This window comes from Quercus suber, unplaced genomic scaffold (genome assembly GCF_002906115.3).
Source record: "Quercus suber isolate HL8 unplaced genomic scaffold, Cork oak 2.0 scaffold_223, whole genome shotgun sequence".
Lineage (NCBI taxonomy): Eukaryota > Viridiplantae > Streptophyta > Magnoliopsida > Fagales > Fagaceae > Quercus > Quercus suber.
The window spans coordinates 314,284-337,827 of record NW_027069681.1 but is presented as its reverse complement, the minus strand read 5'-3'; the positions used below and the strand labels follow the sequence as shown (position 1 = coordinate 337,827).

General features: G+C 36.7%; 1 protein-coding gene across 3 annotated transcripts; it reads right to left on the bottom strand.

Annotated features, from left to right (window-relative positions):
* Positions 1–3,415: 3,415 nt before the first annotated feature.
* LOC111992995 (E3 ubiquitin-protein ligase PRT6) lies at positions 3,416–21,157 on the bottom strand. 3 transcript variants are annotated; one of them, XM_024024842.2, is made up of 18 exons: positions 20,722–21,156; positions 18,620–19,720; positions 17,166–18,346; positions 16,896–17,036; positions 16,230–16,473; positions 15,430–16,152; positions 14,857–15,048; positions 14,143–14,723; positions 13,819–13,870; positions 13,096–13,732; positions 10,230–10,438; positions 9,606–10,147; positions 9,411–9,515; positions 9,138–9,204; positions 8,890–8,967; positions 8,261–8,329; positions 7,860–7,961; positions 3,416–4,094 (listed from the first exon to the last, which is right to left on the bottom strand). In XM_024024842.2, the coding sequence occupies exons 1-17, from the start codon at positions 20,788–20,790 to the stop codon at positions 7,887–7,889; spliced, it is 6,066 nt and encodes a 2,021-aa protein (XP_023880610.2). In that variant the 5' UTR covers positions 20,791–21,156; the 3' UTR covers positions 3,416–4,094; positions 7,860–7,886. The 3 variants fall into 3 exon arrangements, with proteins under 3 accessions (XP_023880610.2, XP_023880611.2, XP_065636084.1); XM_024024843.2 differs by having other exon boundaries at positions 17,178–18,346; XM_065780012.1 differs by lacking the exon at positions 3,416–4,094 and adding an exon at positions 4,485–4,656 and having other exon boundaries at positions 20,722–21,157.
* Positions 21,158–23,544: the final 2,387 nt, after the last annotated feature.

Genomic DNA, 23,544 nt, shown 5'->3' with positions numbered 1-23,544 from the left:
ACCCTAATAGTGTCATGTGCGGTGGCCAGGAGGGATGTCCCTGAAGTACCTAATGCTCCTCCCTAGGGCGCACTCTTGCCGGAGGAGACGCGCGAAATCATGTCATGGCTGGTGCCCGAGTGTTGCCGTCTCCAATGGCCAACGCTCGTGAGGATTTGAGAGAATCAAGGGAATGTCATGGGGGAGGGCTTCCCGGAGCACCTGCGTCGGCTCCTCTCTTTGTTCCAGCTCTGCCGCACCGGACAAAGAGTTGTTGGTGGCCTTGGAGCATACTAGCCTCAGCCCCATTCCCTCTAGCTAGTTTTAGAACAGGTCCACCTGGGCCTCTGTTTGTAGAATTAACTTGTAAAGTTAGTTGCAAAACACGTCTGCCTGAGCCTCTGTTTGTATCTTGTACTTTTCTGTTTAATAAAATAATATGAAGTTCCTTTTCTTTTCTGTTGAATCTTCTATTTTGGACCTTCTGCTTTTCTGCAACGTTTGTTTGTTGTTTTTTTTTTATGCGTCGCCACCAACCTTCTGTAAAATGATTACTTAGGAACGATCGCCCGTTGCGCCTGCCAGTGCACTAATCCTCCTCACAGACGGCGCCAATTGTAGGGACTCAGTTTGGAAAGGTTCCCCAACAATACATTATTAGAGAGTGAATCGAAGGTTTAGGCCCTAACAGACTAGCAACAGAATACAAGCCCCCTTTCTTCCATTGAAGGGGAGTGAGCCCAGTTTACAACTAAGGATAGCTCCTCGGCACTCGTCCGAGGAGGTCCCTCTCCCAGAAACTGACATGACCTCTGAGTCCTTCTATGACATTCTCTTGAATGATCCAAAAAGTCCCCCCCCCCCAATTGCTTTGCTCGCCTTTCTTATATAATTCTCTTCCTCCTATCCCCTTCTTTCTTTTGTTGATCATCCATTGGCCTTACCTCTGACCGTCCGTCCCATCATAGGTCTTATCCGTGCTCAAGTGGCTCACCATGATCAATGTTGCCCTGTCAAGGGGTTACATCCCCATTAATGCGGCCAGGGGGGTTAGGTGAGCGCATTCAATGCAGAGGTGACAGCTCGCCTAAGGCTTGCTCCTTTAGGGGGGTTAGGTGAGCGCATTCAATGCAGAGGTGACAGCTCGCCTAAGGCTTGCTCCTTTGCCGTGCTCCCGTCGCCGACGCGTGGCACTGGGCCCTCTCCTCCTCAGATATTCAAAGAATCTCCTTTGGTGGAGTGGTCCTCGTGTTCTTTCGAGGTCTCGGACGCCCGAGGACGGGGCCATCCTCGGATAAGTTCCTCGAAGATTGATCCTCACGCTCTCATCCACGGACCCCTTATGCGTTCTCGGCGTGAGCCCTTGGGCCTGGCTTGGAGTGGACCAAGGCCACTTGTTTTTCTGGCCCCACAATATGCATATTATACATAAAATGTAGATTTTGTTATTTATATTTTCTAAATATAACATGCGAAAACTAAACTCATGTTTAAAAAAAAAATGTTATATATTTTAAAATTATATATTATTAGTTATAAACTTATAATATATTCTATTATTTATTTTATAATTTTGAAATATATTAACTAATTATTTATGACATTACCAGTTCGACCATAGGAATCGCTCCCTTTTCAATTTTTTGACTAATTTGGTTTTCACAACCATGATTTCAAGTTTAACTTGTCTTCGATATTTTAAAAATAATAAATGATCCTTACAAAACTTCTTAAAATTAACAAAAAATATAGAATAAACAAAATAAATAATTATATTTGAAGGCATTTAGATTTTTAACTACTTAACAAAAAAGACTATGTGTTCTAATTAGCTCAACTAATAAAGTCTCTGATAGTTAAATAAGAGATTTAAAATTCAATCATCGCTTATACTAAAAACTAATAGGTATCTTGGTCTAATAATAAAAAACTATCATCAAAAGCGAACGCCATAAGTTGAAACTCTTTTCAAAAAGAGACTCCTTCAATTGTCCCAATCATATAAACGCACTACATCAGCATTTAAAATTATTTTTCCTTGTTTCTCAAAATATATATATATATATATATTGCCTTCGCTTTAACCAATTTTTATCCTTTTCTATATTTTTATGGGACATACTAACGAGTACCCTTAAGGTACTGATTAATAATTCATTTAAAGAAAATTTTTATGGAATTATTAACGAGTGTCCTTAGGGCACTCGTTAACATGGCCCTATTTTTATTTAAAGGCAAAGGATCTTCTTTCAAAGGTCCTCTAGATAAATTTTACCATCTTGCAATAACGATAGCCCTCAATTGCCCATAGCTGATTTGCGGTAATTGCACTGAGACCATTTTGGAAAATTTTCAGCAAAAAATTTCCATTGAAACTTGATTACTCATAATAGCTGGTCTGTTGCTACCCTTACCCATGGACAGCATCCTTGGGCAAAGCCCATTTTGACTTTAGCAGGCTGAGCTGTTTTGGGCTATGGGCTTTTCTAATTGGCTTTCCTTTATTTTTTTTCTTTCTTTCTTTTTAATTTTTTAATGAAAGAATCAAATTATTTATATTTTCTTTATGGAAAAAATCAAACAACTCATAACTTATTAAATGTTTTCTATATACATAGAAAACATAATTTAGCACAATCACTTTTAAGTATCCCAGTGCGTGCTTTAAAAATAATACTCTCATATCCCATGTTCAACCACCCACCCCACAAATTATTATTTTGTTATAAATTACAGGTTAATAGGGTAGGCTAAACATGCTAGCCCAATGGGTGCACATGGGCCCAAAAACCAACCCTATGGCCTGCCCCACTGGTAAAAAAAAAAAAATATATATATATATATATTGCCTTCGCTTTAACCAATTTTTATCCTTTTCTATATTTTTATGGGACATACTAACGAGTGCCCTTAAGGTACTGATTAATAATTCATTTAAAGAAAATTTTTATGGAATTATTAACGAGTGTCCTTAGGGCACTCGTTAACATGGCCCTATTTTTATTTAAAGGCAAAGGATCTTCTTTCAAAGGTCCTCTAGATAAATTTTACCATCTTGCAATAACGATAGCCCTCAATTGCCCATAGCTGATTTGCGGTAATTGCACTGAGACCATTTTGGAAAATTTTCAGCAAAAAATTTCCATTGAAACTTGATTACTCATAATAGCTGGTCTGTTGCTACCCTTACCCATGGACAGCATCCTTGGGCAAAGCCCATTTTGACTTTAGCAGGCTGAGCTGTTTTGGGCTATGGGCTTTTCTAATTGGCTTTCCTTTATTTTTTTTCTTTCTTTCTTTTTAATTTTTTAATGAAAGAATCAAATTATTTATATTTTCTTTATGGAAAAAATCAAACAACTCATAACTTATTAAATGTTTTCTATATACATAGAAAACATAATTTAGCACAATCACTTTTAAGTATCCCAGTGCGTGCTTTAAAAATAATACTCTCATATCCCATGTTCAACCACCCACCCCACAAATTATTATTTTGTTATAAATTACAGGTTAATAGGGTAGGCTAAACATGCTAGCCCAATGGGTGCACATGGGCCCAAAAACCAACCCTATGGCCTGCCCCACTGGGCTATCCACGGGACTCAATAGTATCAGGTTGGGCTAGCAAGTTACTGGGCCAGCCCAAGCCCCACCAAGGGATATTTGGAACCCATTTTAATTTTCTCCTAAAAGGAATGATACGGAGAAAGTGTTTCAAGGTAATAATCTGAAATGTGATTTACACCAAAAGAAAAGGCTGTAGAATTTTATCAGATCCAAATGTGGTCAATGGATTGAGAATGATATCCACTAGCACTTGCTTACTTTCCCTCTCCCAAAACACCTGCCTTCTTTCATCTCCACTCCTTTAACGCCCTCGTTTAAGTTTCTAAGTCTTCCCCTCAGAAGCCACAGAGAACCACCAAACAGTTTCAAATAACAAATGCCTCCACAATCCAATCCTATGGTTCAAGCACAACCTCCGCGTTCACTCTGGCCTAGTCATTGCCTCCAAATCTCACGCTCTCGTCTTTGATCACCACATTCTTTTCCTTATAAGTTGATCTGATTTTTGAGGTGAAATCAAGGATTCATCTGGGTGATTATTGGATCTACAAAAATAAACGAGTCGATAAATTTAGATCAATTCGATTACCAAGAAAGTATAGGAAAGATTAAAAAAAAACAAATAAAAGCAAGAAATTGTTAAAAGAAAAAATATTTTTAATTGCTGATGTGACTTTTTTTTTTGGCCATCTAAGCTCTGATGTAGCCCCCTTAATTGTTATTAAATAAGTTAGATGTGCCAGTAGTGCAATTCATCAACCACGTCAACTTTTTCATTAATGAGATGTAGGGACCAAAAGTGATGACGATTTCAAAACTGGGACCAAATTGAAAATATCCTTGAACTAAAGGGACACAAAGGTATTTTTGCCTTACACCTTTTACGTCGTAATTATTGCTGCTCGTTGTGGTTATAGGACCATAAACACAGAAAGAAATAGAAAGAAGGAACAATAGTGAATTACGAAAATTTCAACAGAATCCCCGGAGCTACAGCAGCTCACCACTAATGTGATGATTTATTACCACCTATTTCGTGAAACATACCACAGCCGAATAAATCGAGGTGGAACAAAATTGCAAGTATTCTTTAAGCATAATGAAGAACTGTACATCAATGGACAGTAGCGAAATACATCAGACAGATATACTAGGCCTGGATTCATTTTTTGGTAAATTCAAAGATGGTAGCAAAAAATAAACTTTGCTGAAGCAGAAAAAGAAATTGAACAAGTAACTCTTAGCAAAGATGATCCATCTCACAAACTGCATGAAAAGGAGGAAATAATGCTTATACAATTCTCATAATTGTGTTCATCAGAATGGAGGCTTCCTATGGGCAACTAATGAAATGTGACTTCCAAACAACGAAAAATTCAACAAACATGGCTACCATATTTGCAGCAGTAGATATAATCTTACAAAACCAAACTCTAAAAATACTGCATAATTTAACAAGGGAAAAACTGATAAATAGGTAATTAAATATCCAACCCCCTGTTTATGAAATAATTATCTTTTAAACAATACTTAAAAGAGGAGACAAAGAGAGAAGGGACATTTTTGCCAACACAAAATTACAATGGCTATCTCAGAACTTGGTTAAGCTTATATCCCAGGTCAAAGGGAAAAATTGTGAGTTTGGTTAAGCTTATATCCCTTCTAAACTAGGGTATGCAATTTGGACAATCAAATTGGGTCAAGCTGGGTCTTGGGAGGAATAGACCCACCGCCATCAGTTTTTGAAGGGAGGCCCACCGTATACCTACAAAGTCATCAGATCGAGTGGCAGGCAGATTGGGTGGGTCGGGTGGGCAGGTGGTTTGGACAGCCCTAAGTGAAACAAAGACCAAAACTAGTAACCAATAGAACAAAGATTGAGTCCGGACTAGAGTTTTGGTTGTGGAGGCGTCCAATCATGTCCAAGGAGTCGATGATGGGTTTCTTTGCCCATAGATCATCGCTTTGGATTTCTAGATTTTTGTACTGAGTTATTTTTGGATTTATTGTGATTTAGAATGTAAAATCTAGTTATTGATTTTGCTAGTGGGTGTTTTAATATCTGTATATTAGGATTTTTGCTGTTGTAAAAGCGAGATTGAGTTATGTGGCTAGAGTTCGGCAGTGGTGGAATAGATATCACTTTGTGAGGCCTCCTATTTATGTTCTAACCTGAAACAATTATAACATATTCAGATGGTGTCGATTTTCTTCGAAGCTATCACAGGCTTGAAAGTCAATGTTGGCAAGAGTGAGATTGTTCCAAAAGGTAAGGTAAGGAATTTGAATGCTCTGGCTAGTGTTTTGTGTTTTAAAATTGGCAGCCTGCCCATGGCTTACTTGGGTATGCCTCTTAGGGCTCATTTAAGGCCTTCTCGATATGGAACCCTATCATATAAATAGTGGAGAGGAGTCTTGAAAACATTTATATTTGTCAAAAGGTGGCAAACTGACTTTATTAAGAACTACTCTCTCGAGTCTTCCAACCTACTACTTATCCTTGCTTACCATCCCTCAATCTATGGCGACTAGATTAGAAATTATTCAAAGGAATTTCCTATGGGGGACATCTGAGGATGAATTCAAATATCCTTTAGTCACATGGAAAAAGGTTTGTTTGCTAGTAGAGGCAAGTGGTTTGGGGATCCAGAGGATTGGGTTGTTTAACCAAGCCTTGCTGGGAAAGTGATTATGGTATTTTGGGATTGAAGTCAATTTCTTATGGCGTCAGGTAATAGCTAAATTAGGAGGAGATAGTGCACTAGAATTGTTAGGACACATGGCTGTGGGATGTGGAAGAATATTAGGGCGGGTGCAAGGAGTTTAGAAACTCTCTCCGGATGTATTGTATATGGTGGGAGCAGGTCATCGTATTCGGTTTTGGAACAATCCTTGGAGTGGGCACCCTCCTCTAAAGGATCTTTATCCCGACCTTTTTGCTTGCTCTGTTCTAAAAATGCTTGGATTTCTGATTTGATTATTTCTTCATCAGAAGGGGGAGGTAGAAGCTGGAGTATACATTTCTACAGAGCCTTTCATAACTGTGTGTTGAAGTGTATACTTTCTTTGAGTTTCTTTATTCCAAATGCCAAGCGGCGAGAGTGATAATAATTTGACTTGACAGTTGTCACGGAATGGTGTTTTTCATGTGCACTCTTATTATGACTCTTTTTCTGGTCCCCTTATTGCTTCTTTCCCTTGGAAGAACATTTGTGTTAAGGTACCTAAAAGGGTGTCTTTCTTTTTATAGACAATAGCTTGGGGTAGGATTCTCACCATTGATAATCTTGTTAAAAAGGGATTGCTCTTAGTTAATTGGTGTTGCTTGTGTCGTTGTGATGGGGAAACTGTGGATCATCTTTTGCTCCACTGTGAGTTTGCTCATGTGTTGTGGAGTGAAGTTATCTTGATGTTTGGGGTTCAATGGGTGATGCCAAAGACAATCACATCTCTTCTATTTGCATGGAGGAATTGGTTGGGCAAAATTCTTCAAATATTTGGAATTTGGTAGTAGCTTTTCTAATGTGGTTAATTTGGCAGAAGCACAATCCTCATACATTTAAAGATATGAAGATATGAGAGACCTTTAGATCTTTTGAAATTTTTGCTAATTGGGACTTTGTTTGTGTTGTCTTGAATTTGGGGTTTTACACAATGTAGTTCCATTTTTTATTTCCATCTTTCTGTTCTTATTGATTTGCTTGTAATTGCTTCAAGTACTTTGTGTTCTTCATTTTGAACACAAAGTATTTTTTTTTCTTCAATAAAACTTCTATTACTTATCAACAAAAAAAAAAAAGAAAAAGAAAAAAGAAAAATAAGGTGAGTTCTTGGTTTTCCAAAACCTGAAAGAGCATTTTTCGTTTTTTTCTTTTCTTTGTATTCTCCCAATTATGAACCCAAAAAAAAATTAAATTAAATGATTTAAAAATAATAATTTATGGATTTTTTTAATTTTACGAAATTCCAAAAAAATAAAAATAAATAAAACACAAAACTACATCATTTTTTGGTAGTTAATGAAACCCACATAACTGAATTAGACGGAAGGACTAAATTGAAAAAAGTTAAAAGTCAGATAATTGAATTGAATTTTAGAAGTTAGCGTGTCATTTGTAATTTAGTGAAAAAAATTTAAACTTGTGGAAAAAAAATGGTAAAGGGGGATTGGCTTTTATTGGAATGAAGCTTAAACATAAATAATATATTAAAAAAATTAGGAAGAGGCAAATGCCACAATACACAAGTATAGCAAACTAACCAAAATGAGCTGTACTTAACCATAACCATAAAACAGAGCAAACACTAACCTTCCCACGATTTACATGTAATCCAAACTAAACCATGAAGAAAGAACCAATAGTAGTTTGGCGAAGAACCTTTGAACTCCGATCAAGGCCATGGGAAGCAACCTATCAAGCAAAATATCCATGACAGAGAGAAAAAAATAAATAAATGAAAGAAATTTGAACAGAAGGCACCCCTCTCCCCCAAACCCCACCCCACCCCCCCACCACCCCTGGCCTGCCCCAAAAAAAAATTTGTAAACAATAAAATTAAAAGCTTAAGTTACTAAGTCTTAATGCTCGGTACTTGCACCATTGTTGGAAATGTCATAGATATAAAACAACACAAAAGATTCTTTCCCAACCTAAAATGAGGATTTTTAAATTTAGAGAAAGAGAGAGAGAGAGAGAATTTCTTTCTTCACCATATAAGTTAGAGCAGCATAGCGTTCCTCATTCAAATATAACGGCTTCCCTCTATGCATTTGAATATCCTGCAATATGGAAAATTTAAAATTATAAGAGAAGCGCGCATAAGTAGCATAAAACCTCTAAATATAATTTCATACACACATAAAAGGCCCAATTTCCAACAAAAGTAGCAGAAGGCTACAAAACTTCAAACAACTAAACAAGAACTTCATTTTTCAGCAGTAGTATCTAAGACCCCTGGAAATCCTGACTAAGTATATTGATATTCAATACAAATATTGCAGAATTTTCATGAAATTAGGAAAATGTCTAACAGTTATATATCTTTCCATGGGCAAGCAACTAAATTGGTTTGAAATCAGCAAGTGAATTTTTAAGAATAAATCAAAACCGCATAGGTAGATAAGTTTTAAAACTTTCACATCCAGTCAAAAGGGAGCATTATTGTTATAAATACTCTTTTGGTTAGGACTTAAAACCCAAAAAAAGAAAAAATTGAGGGAGAAAAATGAAGAGACTTAGAACCCAAAAAAATACCTTTTGAGGTAGAAAAATGAGCAGAAGAAACCTAAAGTTTTATTTAGTACCCAGAAAGAAAGCAACAGAAGCAAGACATATATACCTCTTCACCAAAATCATCCAAGTAGGGTGATGGCCAAGGAGCCTGACGTGCAGATCTCTGTAGCAGGATTGTTGTTCTCTAGCATAACAGAGAGTATCATTTATCAGTTGCCAGAGAGAAGAAAAGGAAAAAAACAAACAACAAACAAACCACCCTCTTAGGTTAGAGAGAACTCAAAATGAAATAAAACATATGAGAAACAATTTAGGACTCCTGAAACAAACTATATTGATGCATATAAAGCTTACTCTGATCAAAAGGAACACTCCAGTGCCAGCACCACAGGCCATTGCATGAGTTTGGCATCCACTTTGGCTTCAGAAGAAATAAACAAATTATCAAATTTCCAGTTAGTAGTTGAAACATAAGCATCTAAACAACTTGAGATTAAATCAAAAACATGAACTGTGAAGAAGTTTGATTTGATGTCCTGTAACGTTGAGATCAGAAGTAAGTGTGTGTGCGCACTTTTGAGAAACATTATAGGTAACAGTGACTGCAAGGATGGGTGGAACAAGAACCTGCAGCATGGCTTCCAACTTGGAGAGCATAATCTACCACACAGGAGGCATAATGCAGGCTCATCAAGGACAGATTTGCAGTCAGGGCAACGCTGTTTTATGAACCTGATAAAGCATAAATATTTTATAATGTAGATTTTCTAGAAAAAAAAAGTGCCTTAGTACTCACATCTGACATGGAACAGTAAAACAAACCTCTGCAAGATTTCCTGGTAAACATGGGGAAGATGCATTAACTTAAAGGGAACTGCAGGAGTTATGTGCATGACACGTCCAAAATTACGAACTTCAAACTCCTTGCGGAAGTGATGGAACCATTTCAAAACAAGAGACCGCACACCTTCACTCTTCAGAACAACATCCAGTGAGGGAATCATAAACATGGTTTCTAACTGTTGAACTTCATTGAGCTCAACAAGAGAAGAACCATCAGTGATATCCATCATATCATTGATGGCAAGAGATGATCTATCAAACATATTGTCCCTCTCACAGAATGGTGCTGGAGCAGAAGAATTAAGTAGTTTCCACAGCAATGCACATCTCCGCAAATAAGGGAAACTCAAGCTACGAATTGTATCCTTCATATTACTAGAGGGGCCAACATAGTTTGAAACAAAATATTTTTGGACATATCCAAAGTCCCCTAAAACTTTGGAAATGTCAGAAATCAAGGAATCATTAATTCCTGGTTCATTCGACTTGCCTTGATTTATTCCACAATATGTAATTATAGCCTGCATTTCAATTATCAGGATCAGGAACTACTAATGGAAAATTGAAATTACTGATGTAAAGAATTAAGTGACATTGACACACCTGCGCTATAGAGACAACATAGAAGACATGCACAAGGGATAGCAAGGATTCTTCGCATGATAAAAATGGGTATGGAAGACAAAACAGAACCCACATCAATGATGAGAAAGGGTCACGAGAAAGGACAGGATCAGAAGCTCGATTCCAAAATTGAATATCAGAATTTGATTCTTCCATTGCAACTTGATTCAAGATATGCATCATATTACCTGTGAAGCATAGCAACGGTAATACCACTTATAAAGTGTATAAAATCTATCAAAAGGAATCATAAAGAATTGACAATCAACTTCCAAGAAAATGAAAATAAATAAATTCTCTGGGCATGCATTATGTCAACACATCATGAAGTGCCACCCTTTTTCAAGCAAATTGTTTCATTAATTACAAAGAAAAAGAACTGTGTTAACAGCCACAAAGCTCATCTTGTACGTACTTTTTTTTTTTTTTTTTTTGGGTTGGGGGCAGGGTCTAAGGCATCTGTTTTTTACCTACTTTTTTTTTTGGATAGGTAAATAGATGTTTTATTGCAAAGAGCCTTCTTAATGTAAAAATGACAAAATTTCTGCAGAAACAAAGGGCATATTACTGTTTTTACCAACTCATGATTGTAGCTAAGGCCATAAAGCAACTTGCCTTATCATATAAAGCAACACATCACACTGGCTTTCATTCAATCAGCCTCATTTATGTAAATCCATTTTAAAGCCTATTCTAAAAAAGCCAACCAGCTACTGTATCACCCCTTTAAAGAGGGTATGCTAATTCAAGGTGAGAGATTGCGGCAAGGGCCGCTCTTTTTTCCTCACAAATGTTTCACTCCCTTAGTGTGAGATGATATTTTATGACTTCCGGATTTTTTTCATTTGAACCATCTCCATCTTCATGATTCGGAAGAGCTAACAATCCTGGGTCTTGTATCGTGTGCAGCCTATTTCCTTCTAAGGAAGAGACTTCCTTGAGCTCTGCAGCAGTAGCTGGGAGTATGTTAATCATCATAAACAAGGAGCCTTGGCACATACAACAAAGCCATGGCATCATTCAACATGTGCGAAATTAATGATTGGGTATTAGAATTAGCTTTGTCCCCTTAAAGATACGGATAACTCCTATTGATGAAAAGATGAGAGTAATTTGAGATGGTTTGGTCATGTCCAAAGGAGAACGATTAATGCACTGGAAAGAAAGAGTTGACCCAAGCTGAGGGAATTAAAAAAGGTAGGAAGACCCAAATTAACTTGATACTAATAATACTTAGGATTTATTGTATAAAAGGATGTTTTATATTTTTAAGATGGATCACCTAAAACAGGGAGTCAGTTAGACAGACAAAGGAAGACCCAAATTAACATTAGTATAAGTAATAAAAAAGGACTCCACAATTAAGGAAGTAATAGTGAATATGACCTCAAATATAATAGAATAGGGAAAAAGTATACACATTGCCAAACCTAACTAATCTGTTAAGGATTCATAGCCAACTCCAATCATGACATTCTCATTTGCAAGGATAAGTTAGAATTTAGGCATGTTAATTGTTGTATTCAAATTGTAATTGATTGTAACTCTTAGGTACATGTGGGTGAGCTGGCATCTAGTTAGAATCAGCTAAGCTTCAGTTTGTTGTAAGCTTGAGGTAGTTGCAGCTGTAACTAACTCTTTTGCAGAAGTTAATTACAGTTCCAACTATCAAGCAAAGCCAGGCAACTTGAATTAGTTAGTATAAATAGTGTTAGTAATGATTTGTAATTCAGATTTGATAAATGAGAATTTTACTCAGCTTTGAATGCTAAATTTCAAAGAAATACTCTCTGTGCAGAGGTGTGTCCACCTATAAGCCACTCTAATCAACTCTCACTTCTTTCTAAATCCAAGCCTAAACACGTAGCCCTTATCTACCTGCATCATTAAGGCTTGTTGTATTAGAATTAGCTTTGGGGCACCTTTTATATATCCTCAGTGGTTTAAATGTCAGGAAATTCTGAAATTTTCTGGTTTCTTTACAGGGGATGTACTCGTAGTCTATTGGGTCTTATTTTGAGTTTTATTAAATAAATGGGTTTTTATTTGTTAGATTAGTTATTTAGTTTGGGCTTTAGTAGTAAAAGACCAAGGAGCCCAAGTTTTATTAAGGTTCAAGAAGTCCAAGTTCTATATGTGTGCCGCCTATAAATATATATATATATATATATATATGGATGTAAGGGTTTCTACTGGAGTAATAACACATTTATGAAGAATTCAGTAACTATTCCTCTTGAGGATTGTGTAATGCAACTCTTTCCAATTCCAAGGTGTGATGCTGAAAAACCCTAGTTCGTTTGAAGTTTCTAGTGAGCTCTCACCAATTTTTCAACCAAGATTAGATCTGGATTTGCATCAATTCATACCCTAAAATTTTAACCCTTGAAAACCTAAAACACCCATGCATCAAATAGCTCTCCAAAAACCTCAAAACACTATTCATAGGTACTGTTCATAATCCTGGAACAGTCCCTAAATCCTATAACAAGTTGCTTCCAGAACTTATAATTAAATTTGGGCAGTGGCTGGATGGAGAAAGGCCAATCCCCACATCCCCCCCCCCCCCCGGGGGCGGGTCTTTACTTTCTTGCCTACTCTGCAAACAAGAGAATAAAAAAAAAAAAAAAAAAAAAAAAAAAAAAAAGCAATTTACTCCATTTCCCTTTCATCTTTATCCATCCTCCCTCTTCTCACTACAAAACACACTCACTGTGCACATGTTCTATGCCTGCCCTAATAAGTAACAAAAGCAAATATAAACTCCCTAGAAAGCTCAAAAGAAACATACAAAAGGAATTTTAACTCTCAAGGATAAGCAAGGGCACAGATGTAACAACTGTACCTTGTCCAAACGTGCCACTTCCATAACCTACAGATATACCGGAGCAAATAGACTCTGCAAAAAGCTGAGTGCCTATAAATCTTTGAAGCACGTGAATAGCATTCTTACTTCGGGTATTTTGGACAATTTTTAGCAACAAGGACAACATAAATCCTGTAGAGGATTTTAGTTCCCCATATATGGCACTTATACCATAATTTGGAGTCATTTGATTCCTTCCACAACGTGCAGCAATCTCCGTTGATATCAGGGAGTATTTAAGTGAATCCCACATAAGCATTGAGTGGCTTACCCTCGCAGACTCTGGCAACTTATCCTGTTTGTTTGGATAAAAGATTTTTGAGAGCACCCGACAAACAGGCTCAAGATTTGGCAGCACTCTTCCATTTCTCCGCAGGGTGAAAACTTTAAGAATTTCACCCTTCCCAACCATATTGGCTGCAGATTGCAAGAGAGCCAAGGCTTGTTGAATGCGAAGAGAACCAATTTCTTCAGATGATGAGGTTGAAGGTCCAGCAGCAAGTGAGGAACTCAAAGTTGCACTTACAGGCTGCTTCTGAACCTCTTTAAAATCAGCAGGTAAAGCAGGCAAGACAGAATTTACAAGTCGGCGGCATACAGGGCAGAGGAACTCCCCCTGACAAAAAAGTATATGGCAGACAAAAATGAGAAATAATAACCCATTTCCATTAACTATAGAGAATTAAAGACAGGAGGATTTACCTGTTCTGGATCCACAATATGCCCTCCTTCAAAAACAATTCTTCTGACATATCTGGGTTAAAAATATCAGAACATATCTTAGATTTTTAAATAAACAAACGCATTAGAGTCTCTCCTTCACAACACATAGGATGCAATAAACCTATAGACATCATTTCAATTTGTTTCAACATATCTACAGAATCACCAAAGATTTGGCATATTTCAATTTTCAACTTCCCTCTTTCAAAGACAAGATATCCAGAGTTCAGACAAAAAGCAATCAGGAAGATCCATAATTCCAAATAGTAATAATAGTTGAATTTCCACTTTCCAGGGACTTACCTCTCCTTCACTGAAGATAAATAGCGATCAAGACATCCCTGATGCACAGCATGCCCACAGGAAGAAAGATGAACTCCATCACAATCTGTAGGTCCAAATCCATCATATGCTGGACACTTTGAGGTAGATTCTACAGAAGACTTATCCTTCTGAGCATCTTCAGACGCTGAAGGACTTTCTTTTGTCTCTTTCGAAAGAGCAGCTATGTAATTTTTAAGCAAGACAGATTCAGCTATGTCTCTTTCTTTTGTCTCTTTCGAAGGTTTATTGTCCTCCATAAAATTTGAATCCAGAATATTATCATGCACTTCTTTAAGTATGGAGATGTACATATCTTGTTCCAATGTCTCAAAAGATTCAACTTCCTCAGGTTTCCCATAATAAGAAAATCCATCATCTGCATTCTGAACCAACTGTGCTGATGGGGAAGATGAAATCAAACCTGAACCATCTGAGGATGTTCTTATTCCAGAGTCATTAGTCACCTTGTCTGTGGCAATAGAAGCATGCTCCTTCTCTGACTGGCGAAATTGTTCCCATGATGGGGGACCTCTGTCAATGAAACTCACAAGCCTAGATTTCTTGTTCCAAGAACAAACAATATATCATCAATTCTTTAATCAAGATGCGAACGATATACATCAGCTCATATAGAGATATTATTCAAACCTAGTAGGGAACAGAAATAAGAAGAGACACGAAAGAGTTGCTAACCTGAAGAAGAATCAAGAATGATATGGGATTTTTGGAGTTGGGATCATGACAAAGAGAGCAAACAACTTGCGCAGACTCATCTGAATCATCTCTAACATCAGAGCTACTTAATTCTTGTCCAGATTTTGAACTTTCATCCACAGCAGAATCAATGCTTGCCAAAAACTTAGATTGCTCAGCTCTCATTTTTTCCTGCATGACAAACCCAGTAAGTTAACTCTTATCAGGGCAACACTTTATTTAGTGCAACCAAAGAATAACTGATACAGTCAGATCAGGGTAGGTTCAGTTTTTCTACATAAAAAAGGTTCAAGAATTGTTGAGCAAAGTGTGACCGACCTAGGGTCAGCACAATAAGTGATATACTCAGGTGAACAGACAACCAGATACACAATCACCTTTTACATCCAGGAAATTAGCCAATCAACAAAGTACAAAACAAGGAATTCTCCTACTGAATAAGGTATTCAAATCAAGCATCTCTGGCTAAACATGGGCACACACTTTAGTTTACCATGTTTCTGGTGAAGTTGCAGGAACAAATGTGCACAGAAGTAATAGAATGAATCTCACCAAAATAGCTGCCTGTCTCTCTCGAGCTTTTGCCTTGCGTTTCTCACCATCGGAAGCTGACCCTGGGATATTGGCATCACTACTAAAATTGGAATGTGTTTGATAACTGACCACTTCAGGTGCAAGTTGTTGCAATTTGGCCATACATCCAGAATCAATATCAGCAAACTTCTTCAATATACTTTCAATCAGAGAAGAAAGGTTGCAACTGCCTGAGTCTGAAAAGTTGTCTGCGTTTTCTTTCTTCTGCATCCTCATCAAAAAAACAAGAAGTGACAACAAGCTTTGTTTACCAGCATCGTCATCTAATCCCTCCCAGATTTCTTTGCCAGCATAAGCTAGGATGGGAACCAAACCTCCAGTAGAACATGACTGATCACTAGATTCTCTCTGCTGATAACAGATGTCTAATGCTAACGATAGTAAATGCAATGCAGTAAGAAGAACACCATCAGGAGCACGCGATTCAGCCCATTTATCAGTGAAAACAGCATAAAATAGCACTGCACGGATAATTTCAAGGACCACCTTACAAGTGGCTACTTTAGCTACCTCTTTGAGTGGAGGATAAATCTTAGTCCACCTGGGCAACTGACTGGTAAATGCAGAGACACTACAGAAGCGAAAGTATCTTTCTTCCGCACCTTGCAAATCCCGTGAGTTCCAACGAGGGTGGTATAAATCCAGTTCTTTCCAATATGTCCACCGCAGTGAGTACATACCCTGAGATACAAAAAATATCAGGACTAGTGCATGTCAACTTAGGAAAACTAACAGGTAGTTTAGGTACTAAGGAAAACCTGATTAAACCCAGATGGACTGGAATATGTAGCAATGGTATCCAAAATTTCCTGAAGCTGGTTAAACTTAGAGAGGTCACGGGGGAGAGATTTCACCAATTGACTACGAGTGGCATCTCCAATGGCCAACTTACATATTAACTCCCTTTTCAAACTTTCAGCTGTAGTTAGCCCAGAAAATCTCCTTTCTTTAACTATCTGTATAACAAGAGTGAGCATTTCCTGCACCAGAACTGGTTCATACCTGAAAACAAGTGTTCTTTAAGAAAAGATAAAAAAAATGCTACTGAATCAGATATAAACTCTACTGAATCAGAAATGAACTCAGTCTTCCTATGACGCAACCTCTGAAGGTAACATCAAAAGGCTACACTCATGAGTAAAACTTCAAGATGATATTCAGAAAGAATACTATTCACCCAAATGTAAGAATATTGAGTAAACTGACCAATACCACTCTGTTGACTTTAACACATAATAGAAAAATATCTCCAAGGGAAACATTACAGGGGATATCTATATTTCACTAAAAGGTGCATGAACTGATGGTTCTAATAGACAAAAGTCAGTCCATTAAAAGAAACATAGAACAAGACAGATAAAGTTGCAAGCTTGACAGCTAAAAATTGTAATATCATATAGAAATTAAAAAAAACGAGCACATACTCATTAGACCGTTCAAGATTCAGAGAAAGGTACTTTGACAACCCAAAGCGTTCTAGAATTCTATTGACAAATAAGTCAGGTGGGGCCAACGCAGCACAGCACTGTAGCAGAAATAGATCAAGCTCTAAACCCTGCTCAGACCTGTAGCAAGAAATTATCAAAAACAAAAGACACAATCACCCCCTGCCTCTCTTCCCAAGGAAAAAGAATATGCAAAAAACAAACTTATATTCACATGAATACATTTATCACATTGCATAATTTACTAACCACCGAACTGACCGATACCATTCCCAAGATAATAGGGCAGCATCACCATTCTTTCTCCACATTCCAGCATGAACCTCAGCACAAAAGACCCTAACCCGCAAAGGATGCTCCATTACAAAGGCAGAAAACCCAAATGGGTGGCAGCCCCCAAGAACATGTGCAAAGAAGTCAATGCAGCTTGTCGATAACAAATTAGCAGAACTACCAATAGTCACATTTGTCACCACAGATTCACCAAAACATCTTCTCAATGCTTTCTGCAAAAGCAAGGAAAGCAACCGATGCAATGGAATATGAACAGAGATCTCCTGTGAACTAACATCATAAATTATGTTTGGCCAATCAGACGAACTCAGAACACGTAGTACATCTATATCCATCGTATCTACTTCCATCAGAATGTCATTAGACCTGGCAGAGTTACAGGCTACAGTATCCCTTTTACCATTCTCCGAGTCAAAATCCATATCACCAGAGTGGACATGAGAAGAATATTGCCTACCATGATCTTCACTTGAACTGGCAAGTCTGCCAAAAATATATTTGCCTTTTTTAATCTTAGATAATGTTTCCTTAAATGCTGAAAAATTACTACCAGGGTTACTGCTAGTATTTGGAGAAAATAGGTTAAGAGCAGCTCCAGATGTGTTATCAACTCCCAGCCAATTCTCAATAGCCTTCAGACACTCATTTATTAACCACTTGACAGGTAGTGGAATTAAGAGACAAAAATCAGTATCAGATTTAACTTCAGCGAGCTTTGATGTACGTGCTAAGGCACTACATGGAGAGCTTTCCTGGGATAAGTGTCCTACTTTTGAATGTCTTAGGCTATCTCCATCACCCATATCTTGATTGCATTTGCTAGAAAAAATTTCATCTATCTCTTTGCTACTAGAGACTGAAAATGCCCCATCCACAAAGATAGAATGGATATTAGCAATAGCATGACATAAAGCGAAAGGCAAAAGCATATTCTCATTATCTTCTTCTATATGGAGGCCTGTTTCTCTCTTTTGAGGGTTCATCCCTTGTACAAAAGCCAAAAGTCTCATCCAAGTTCTTGATATATCTTTCTGGTCATGGGTTACATATTTGGACACTACAGCATGGCTCATAACAAAACGAATATCTTCTACCACACGAATGGTAGTGTCGTACAAATTTGCCCACTTAGCAATCTGCAAAGGAATAATTCATCAACAATCTTTTGAAATAAAGCGGAAAAGAAAGGGAAAATCTCTATCCCCTAAAAATAAAATAGGATGGATTTCAAAACCATGTAAAACAATTTATGTTGTTTGTTTTGAAGAGAGATAATTATCAATTAATTAATCTAGAAATATTTTCTAAGGCAATATTTATTTCCATGCATGTTTTAACAGATATCATTAATTCCACCATGATGATTGAAACCTACCACTTGCAAAGGAGAAACAAAAAACATGTATTACCTGCAAACGACCATCCTCACCAGCACATGCAGCAAAAATATCTCCCACACATCCCAACAACATAACAAGTAGGTTCATTTCCTTTACAAGGCGTGGTGTCAGAGTTGGTACAGTAAAGATTTGCACAGAGAATGTAGATTGTAGTGAATAATTCTTGGAGCCATTATCAGTGCCCATTTTTATGGCTTCATTTACAACAGTTGGATAGTAGCTTAAAAATACTTTAGCAAACTCATACTTGAAGAAAGGATCTCCGAGCAGTCTCAAAAGCAAGTCATAGAGCTTCTTCACTATGTCATCTTTCAAAAACCTCTCTGCTCTCACCAGAATCTGCAATAAACCAAGTGATGAACAGACCATCCTGGAAACAAAACTGAGCAAACTCTCACTGTACTTGCAGAACTCTAAAAGCATCTCCACCACCACAAATGTCAGTTCATTTGCCACCTTCATTTGCTCTGAAATACGATCACCTGCTCTAGGATTTTCTTGATGAATATTTTCTGCAACTAATAACTTGTTTTTCCAACAAATAAAAAGAGCATTAAGGACGGGCCCCACAGAGTCTGCAACCTCCTCTGGAAGGGGTTGTATTTGTTCTGCACCCTTGTGCTTTGAGCAGAAGCCCTCACGTTTCCATGCCGTAACATCCCCACAATCACAACAACCACCACCCGTATAAATAATAGAATAATCATGGCCAGTGTGGTCCCCATTCTGAAAACAAGGAACACAGATTGCACATGTTGGGTCATGTTCACAAGTCCGACACCTATACGCTACATCATTATTTCCCCAAACAGCACCACAAACACCACGTTGCCCAGAACTCATTCTGGAGAGGTTCTTTAGGGCACTAGCTGGTTCACCCTCAAACATCAACCATTGTAACCACAACATGCTCTCTCGAAATCGTCTTTTCATGCCAATGGAGGATCTTTTAGAACCTGACTTAGCATCCCGGAGTGCTCCCCACACTTCCTCATCAGTAGGCAATATAGCAGATACAAGCTCTAACATTCGAGACTTGTCATCCTTGACAAACGCAACTAAACTAGGTTGATCAGATACCTCTTCAGGAACTCCAATCAGAGCAAGCCTCTGGTTTCAAATGAATATACAAAATGTGAAACTATAAGACCTATAAACCCAAACTTTACAAATAACAACAATAACACACACATGCATACTAAACTTCCTCAGTAAGGTTCTAAACTTAAACATTTACAACAAAACATTCACCAAAGTAAGAAAAACTATTTGCAAGCAGAAGTTTTACGAACCTATATATATATATATAGGAATCTTTTTTGATAATGTACGGAACCTTTCTCGTGTAAAGCCTACAAGCAACTGACCCCATCTGCCAAAACCAGTTTCCGTGTAAGACACTTCATTTGGGGTGTCGTATCCGTGTTAGACAAGGAACGCAATTGGGACACTTCTGCACACGTGTCCTAGCCATGTCCTTTTTTGTTTTTTGTTTTTAAAAATTGCAGGACAGGGCCAGACATGGGAGGGACACTAATCTCTTATTTCCTTTTAGTTTCAATTTTGAACACTTATCTAGTTATCTTTTATTTACTCTTTTTAAATCTTATTCTTGATTTGTATTCTAATTTCTAAACATCATTTATTAGTCATGAATTCAATTACCTATTATTGCTCTGATATATGTTTAACATTACATATGAAAAAAATAAATGCTTAACAATATTTAAAAATATAAATAAAAACCTAGTTTATGATTAGTTAATATACAAATCCCCACCGTATTGTGTCCTAATTTGCGTCCTAATTTTTCAAAAATGATCATGTCGCGGTGTCAGTGTCGTACCTAATTCACCCCTGACGGGCTAAGCGGATTATGTTGATGCCAAAGGAGCAACATTGAGGAACGCATTATAATCAAATTATGGTATAAACCCTATCTCCCACGTATTTGAAACTAAATTAAAATTCCAATATGCATATAGCATCAAGAATTTAATTTCAATTCCTTGACAAAGAATACAAGTTTGTTCGATTTAAGAGGAAAAGCAAACCACCACAAAAGGAATTCAGAAAGGAATGAAATGAAAAAAAAAAAAAAAAAGGAGTACCCGTAGGATTTGATCAGGGGGCTTGAGAGTGTTGGTGTCGAAAGAGGAATCGATGTCCATGTTATCCATGGCAGAAGCGGAAGAGGAAGATGAGCAGCGCCAGTAGCGCACCAGCCAATCAGTGCAACAGAAACACCGGGTGAACCGTGATCGAGATTCAGGGCTGATGCTCTCCAGGTTTCTTTTTTATATATAGAACCCAACAACTACTACTACGATTGCGTTTACTTTTATCTAACTCCAAACAAACTCGATTCGATTGTTGCTTGCGGTTCTTCTATTCGAAACCCTAATAAATTATTAATAAATAATAATAAATAAATAAATTATATATTCCTTTCTTTTTTATTGTAGTTCTATAGGGACAGTGAGATATTCTGTATTCGAGTTTCGAGACCCTTTAACCAGTGGATTATCTCATTATAGCCCACCTATCTCTCTCTCTCTCTCTCTCTATCTCCTATGACGTTCACACCGTCATGTCCTCTGGAAGACTCTTCTCAGGGATTAAAAAATAAATTAAAGATTTTTTTTGAAAATAAAATTATATTCGTTTTCTTCTCAAAAAAGACAATATATTTGTTAGAATTTTTTTTTTTTTTTAATTGTGAAAATCCAAATTACATCTTTTAAATTTCGCAATTGTCTTTTAAGAGTGTTGTCTGTCTAACTTGTTAATACCTTTTTGGTCCCCCTTCTACCTCATTGTAATTACCAAAATATTAAAAATGAATAAAATGTATTTCAGGACTATAAGTTTCATTTTTATCATTTTGATTATTGTTGTAAACAAGCGAAACTGATTTAAGTATTAAAAATTAAAATTTGCTCATTTTATTTTATTTTGAAGATGAGTTGAGCTCAAGTCCATCGTCAAATAAGATTACATATTTAAGTTTAATTCATTCCTTAAAAACAATTATTCCTTAAATTGAGAAATAGTTAGTTCTTCTTAAAATTATTGTAGTGACTATTCCTCATTACATGTAACAATTTTTAAATTGAATATATTTAAGAAAAAATTAAAAGTTTTCACATCATTTTTTACAAATTCTCATAAGTAACAACCAAACTTATGAAAGAAATAGTTATCCTATTATTACATTTTTTCGTAATAAAAATTACTATTTTTAGCGTAAACTTTGTTCAGTATACCAAACATGCTCTAATAAATAATTAGTTTTCTTTAAAATAGTTGTAATAAGCGAAACAACTTTTGAAATTAATATAATTTCAAAAAATAAAAATAAAAATTTTCCATATGCATTATTTTTTACTAAATTCCATATATAACAACTAATCTTACCATCAAACTAATGAATAGGAATAGTTGTTCCATTTCAACAACTATGGTACACAAATATTATTATTCTCATCGTGTGTATCAAATGCTTCTTAAAGAAAAGACAAAGTTTGGTTACAACCTCACTTAATATCTCTTTTATTGGAGTTTTCAAAAAATATATATATCTCTTTTATTGGATGTGAATTTTAACAAATTCACCATTGGATTAAATTTTCTTTTTATATTCTCAATTCTTGCGAAAATTCCAATATATTAAAAGATTAATAGCTACGTCATCAATCAACTATTAAAATTTCAAAATTTTGTTGTCTAAAATTATGTATAAAAAATGAGTTTATGGATCATATAATAAATAACATTCGATTGGCACAAAATTTGACATGAGTATTAAGAGCATAAAAAACATGTGCAATCCAACGGTTAGATTTTAAAAAATATGTAGCAATGTTAATTTTTTTTAAAGGAAATTGTGGCCTTAAACTATAACCAAGTTTGTAGCCAAATTTTGTCTTAAAAAAAAAATATTTTAAATGTCTATGAGATTTAAGGACAAAGTTTAGCTACAATCCAAGAGGAGATTCCTCCAAATTGCTAGGTGGCATACTCTAACCAATATAACTCATTTAATATCCCACTCCACAACATTAACATTGATTAGCTTCTGCATGCCTCTCTCTCTCTCTCTCTCTCCATGGCTCCATCCTTTCCATCCTTCAACCAATGCCCTCCAAACACATTCTCTCATTCCAATCATCAATTGAAGTCAGTAATAAATCAACCTAGATTAGGGATTTGAACGGTACAGCTAAATCAAAATGTAAAATCTACCATGCTTATGCAAATGAAGAAGAAGAGAATACGGTTTCACATAGCTATAATACACAATTTGAACATAACCATTTTTTAGTTCTCATTTACACTCCGTTTGGGAGGAGGAAAATAGAATGGAATAGAATAGAATGAAAATAATATTTTTAAAATATTGCTTCAAGTCCTTTGTTTGGAAGTTTTAATAAAGAAAATGAAAAAATCATTCCCTTATTTATAAGTTTAAGTAAGAGAAAATGAAATGAGTAGGAGAAAACATACATTATTCTCTATTCCCTCATGTACGGCCCCCGCGTCATATCCTACATTGGGCCTTGGGCCCTGGCCTGGGTATATGGCCCATGAGGCCAATCCCCTTATACCCGGCAGCCCACCCCCGGGCCACGCGTACTGCAAGCCCGAGCCTTGCTTCTTCATCGTTTCTCGGCAACACCTTTCCATGGAGTAGATATTTGACTCACGGGAAGACCTGCACTGTACCTACCCGGCCGCGCCCCGGAGAGCCACCGCTCCCGAGGACTATCGTGGAGGCAGGAACCAAGTTCCAACGCCACCCTCATAATTTCCCACTCCTACCTGACCACCCACTTACGATCGATAATAGTGGACCGCCGGTTGCACTCGTTGGCAAGTAATTATGACCTCTCCACTAAACTATGGCCTATAAATGCAGGAAGTTTGGAGAAGAA

Coding starts and splice junctions, on each gene's coding strand:
- LOC111992995 (XM_065780012.1), bottom strand. CDS start 20,790: ATGGATAACATGGACATCGATTCCTCTTTCGACACCAACACTCTCAAG. Junction 16,153..16,229: donor GTCCATCTGGGTTTAATCAG/GTTTTCCTTAGT, acceptor TTTGTATCTCAG/GGTATGTACTCACTGCGGTG. Junction 8,968..9,137: donor GAGTGTTCCTTTTGATCAGA/GTAAGCTTTATA, acceptor CTGTTATGCTAG/AGAACAACAATCCTGCTACA.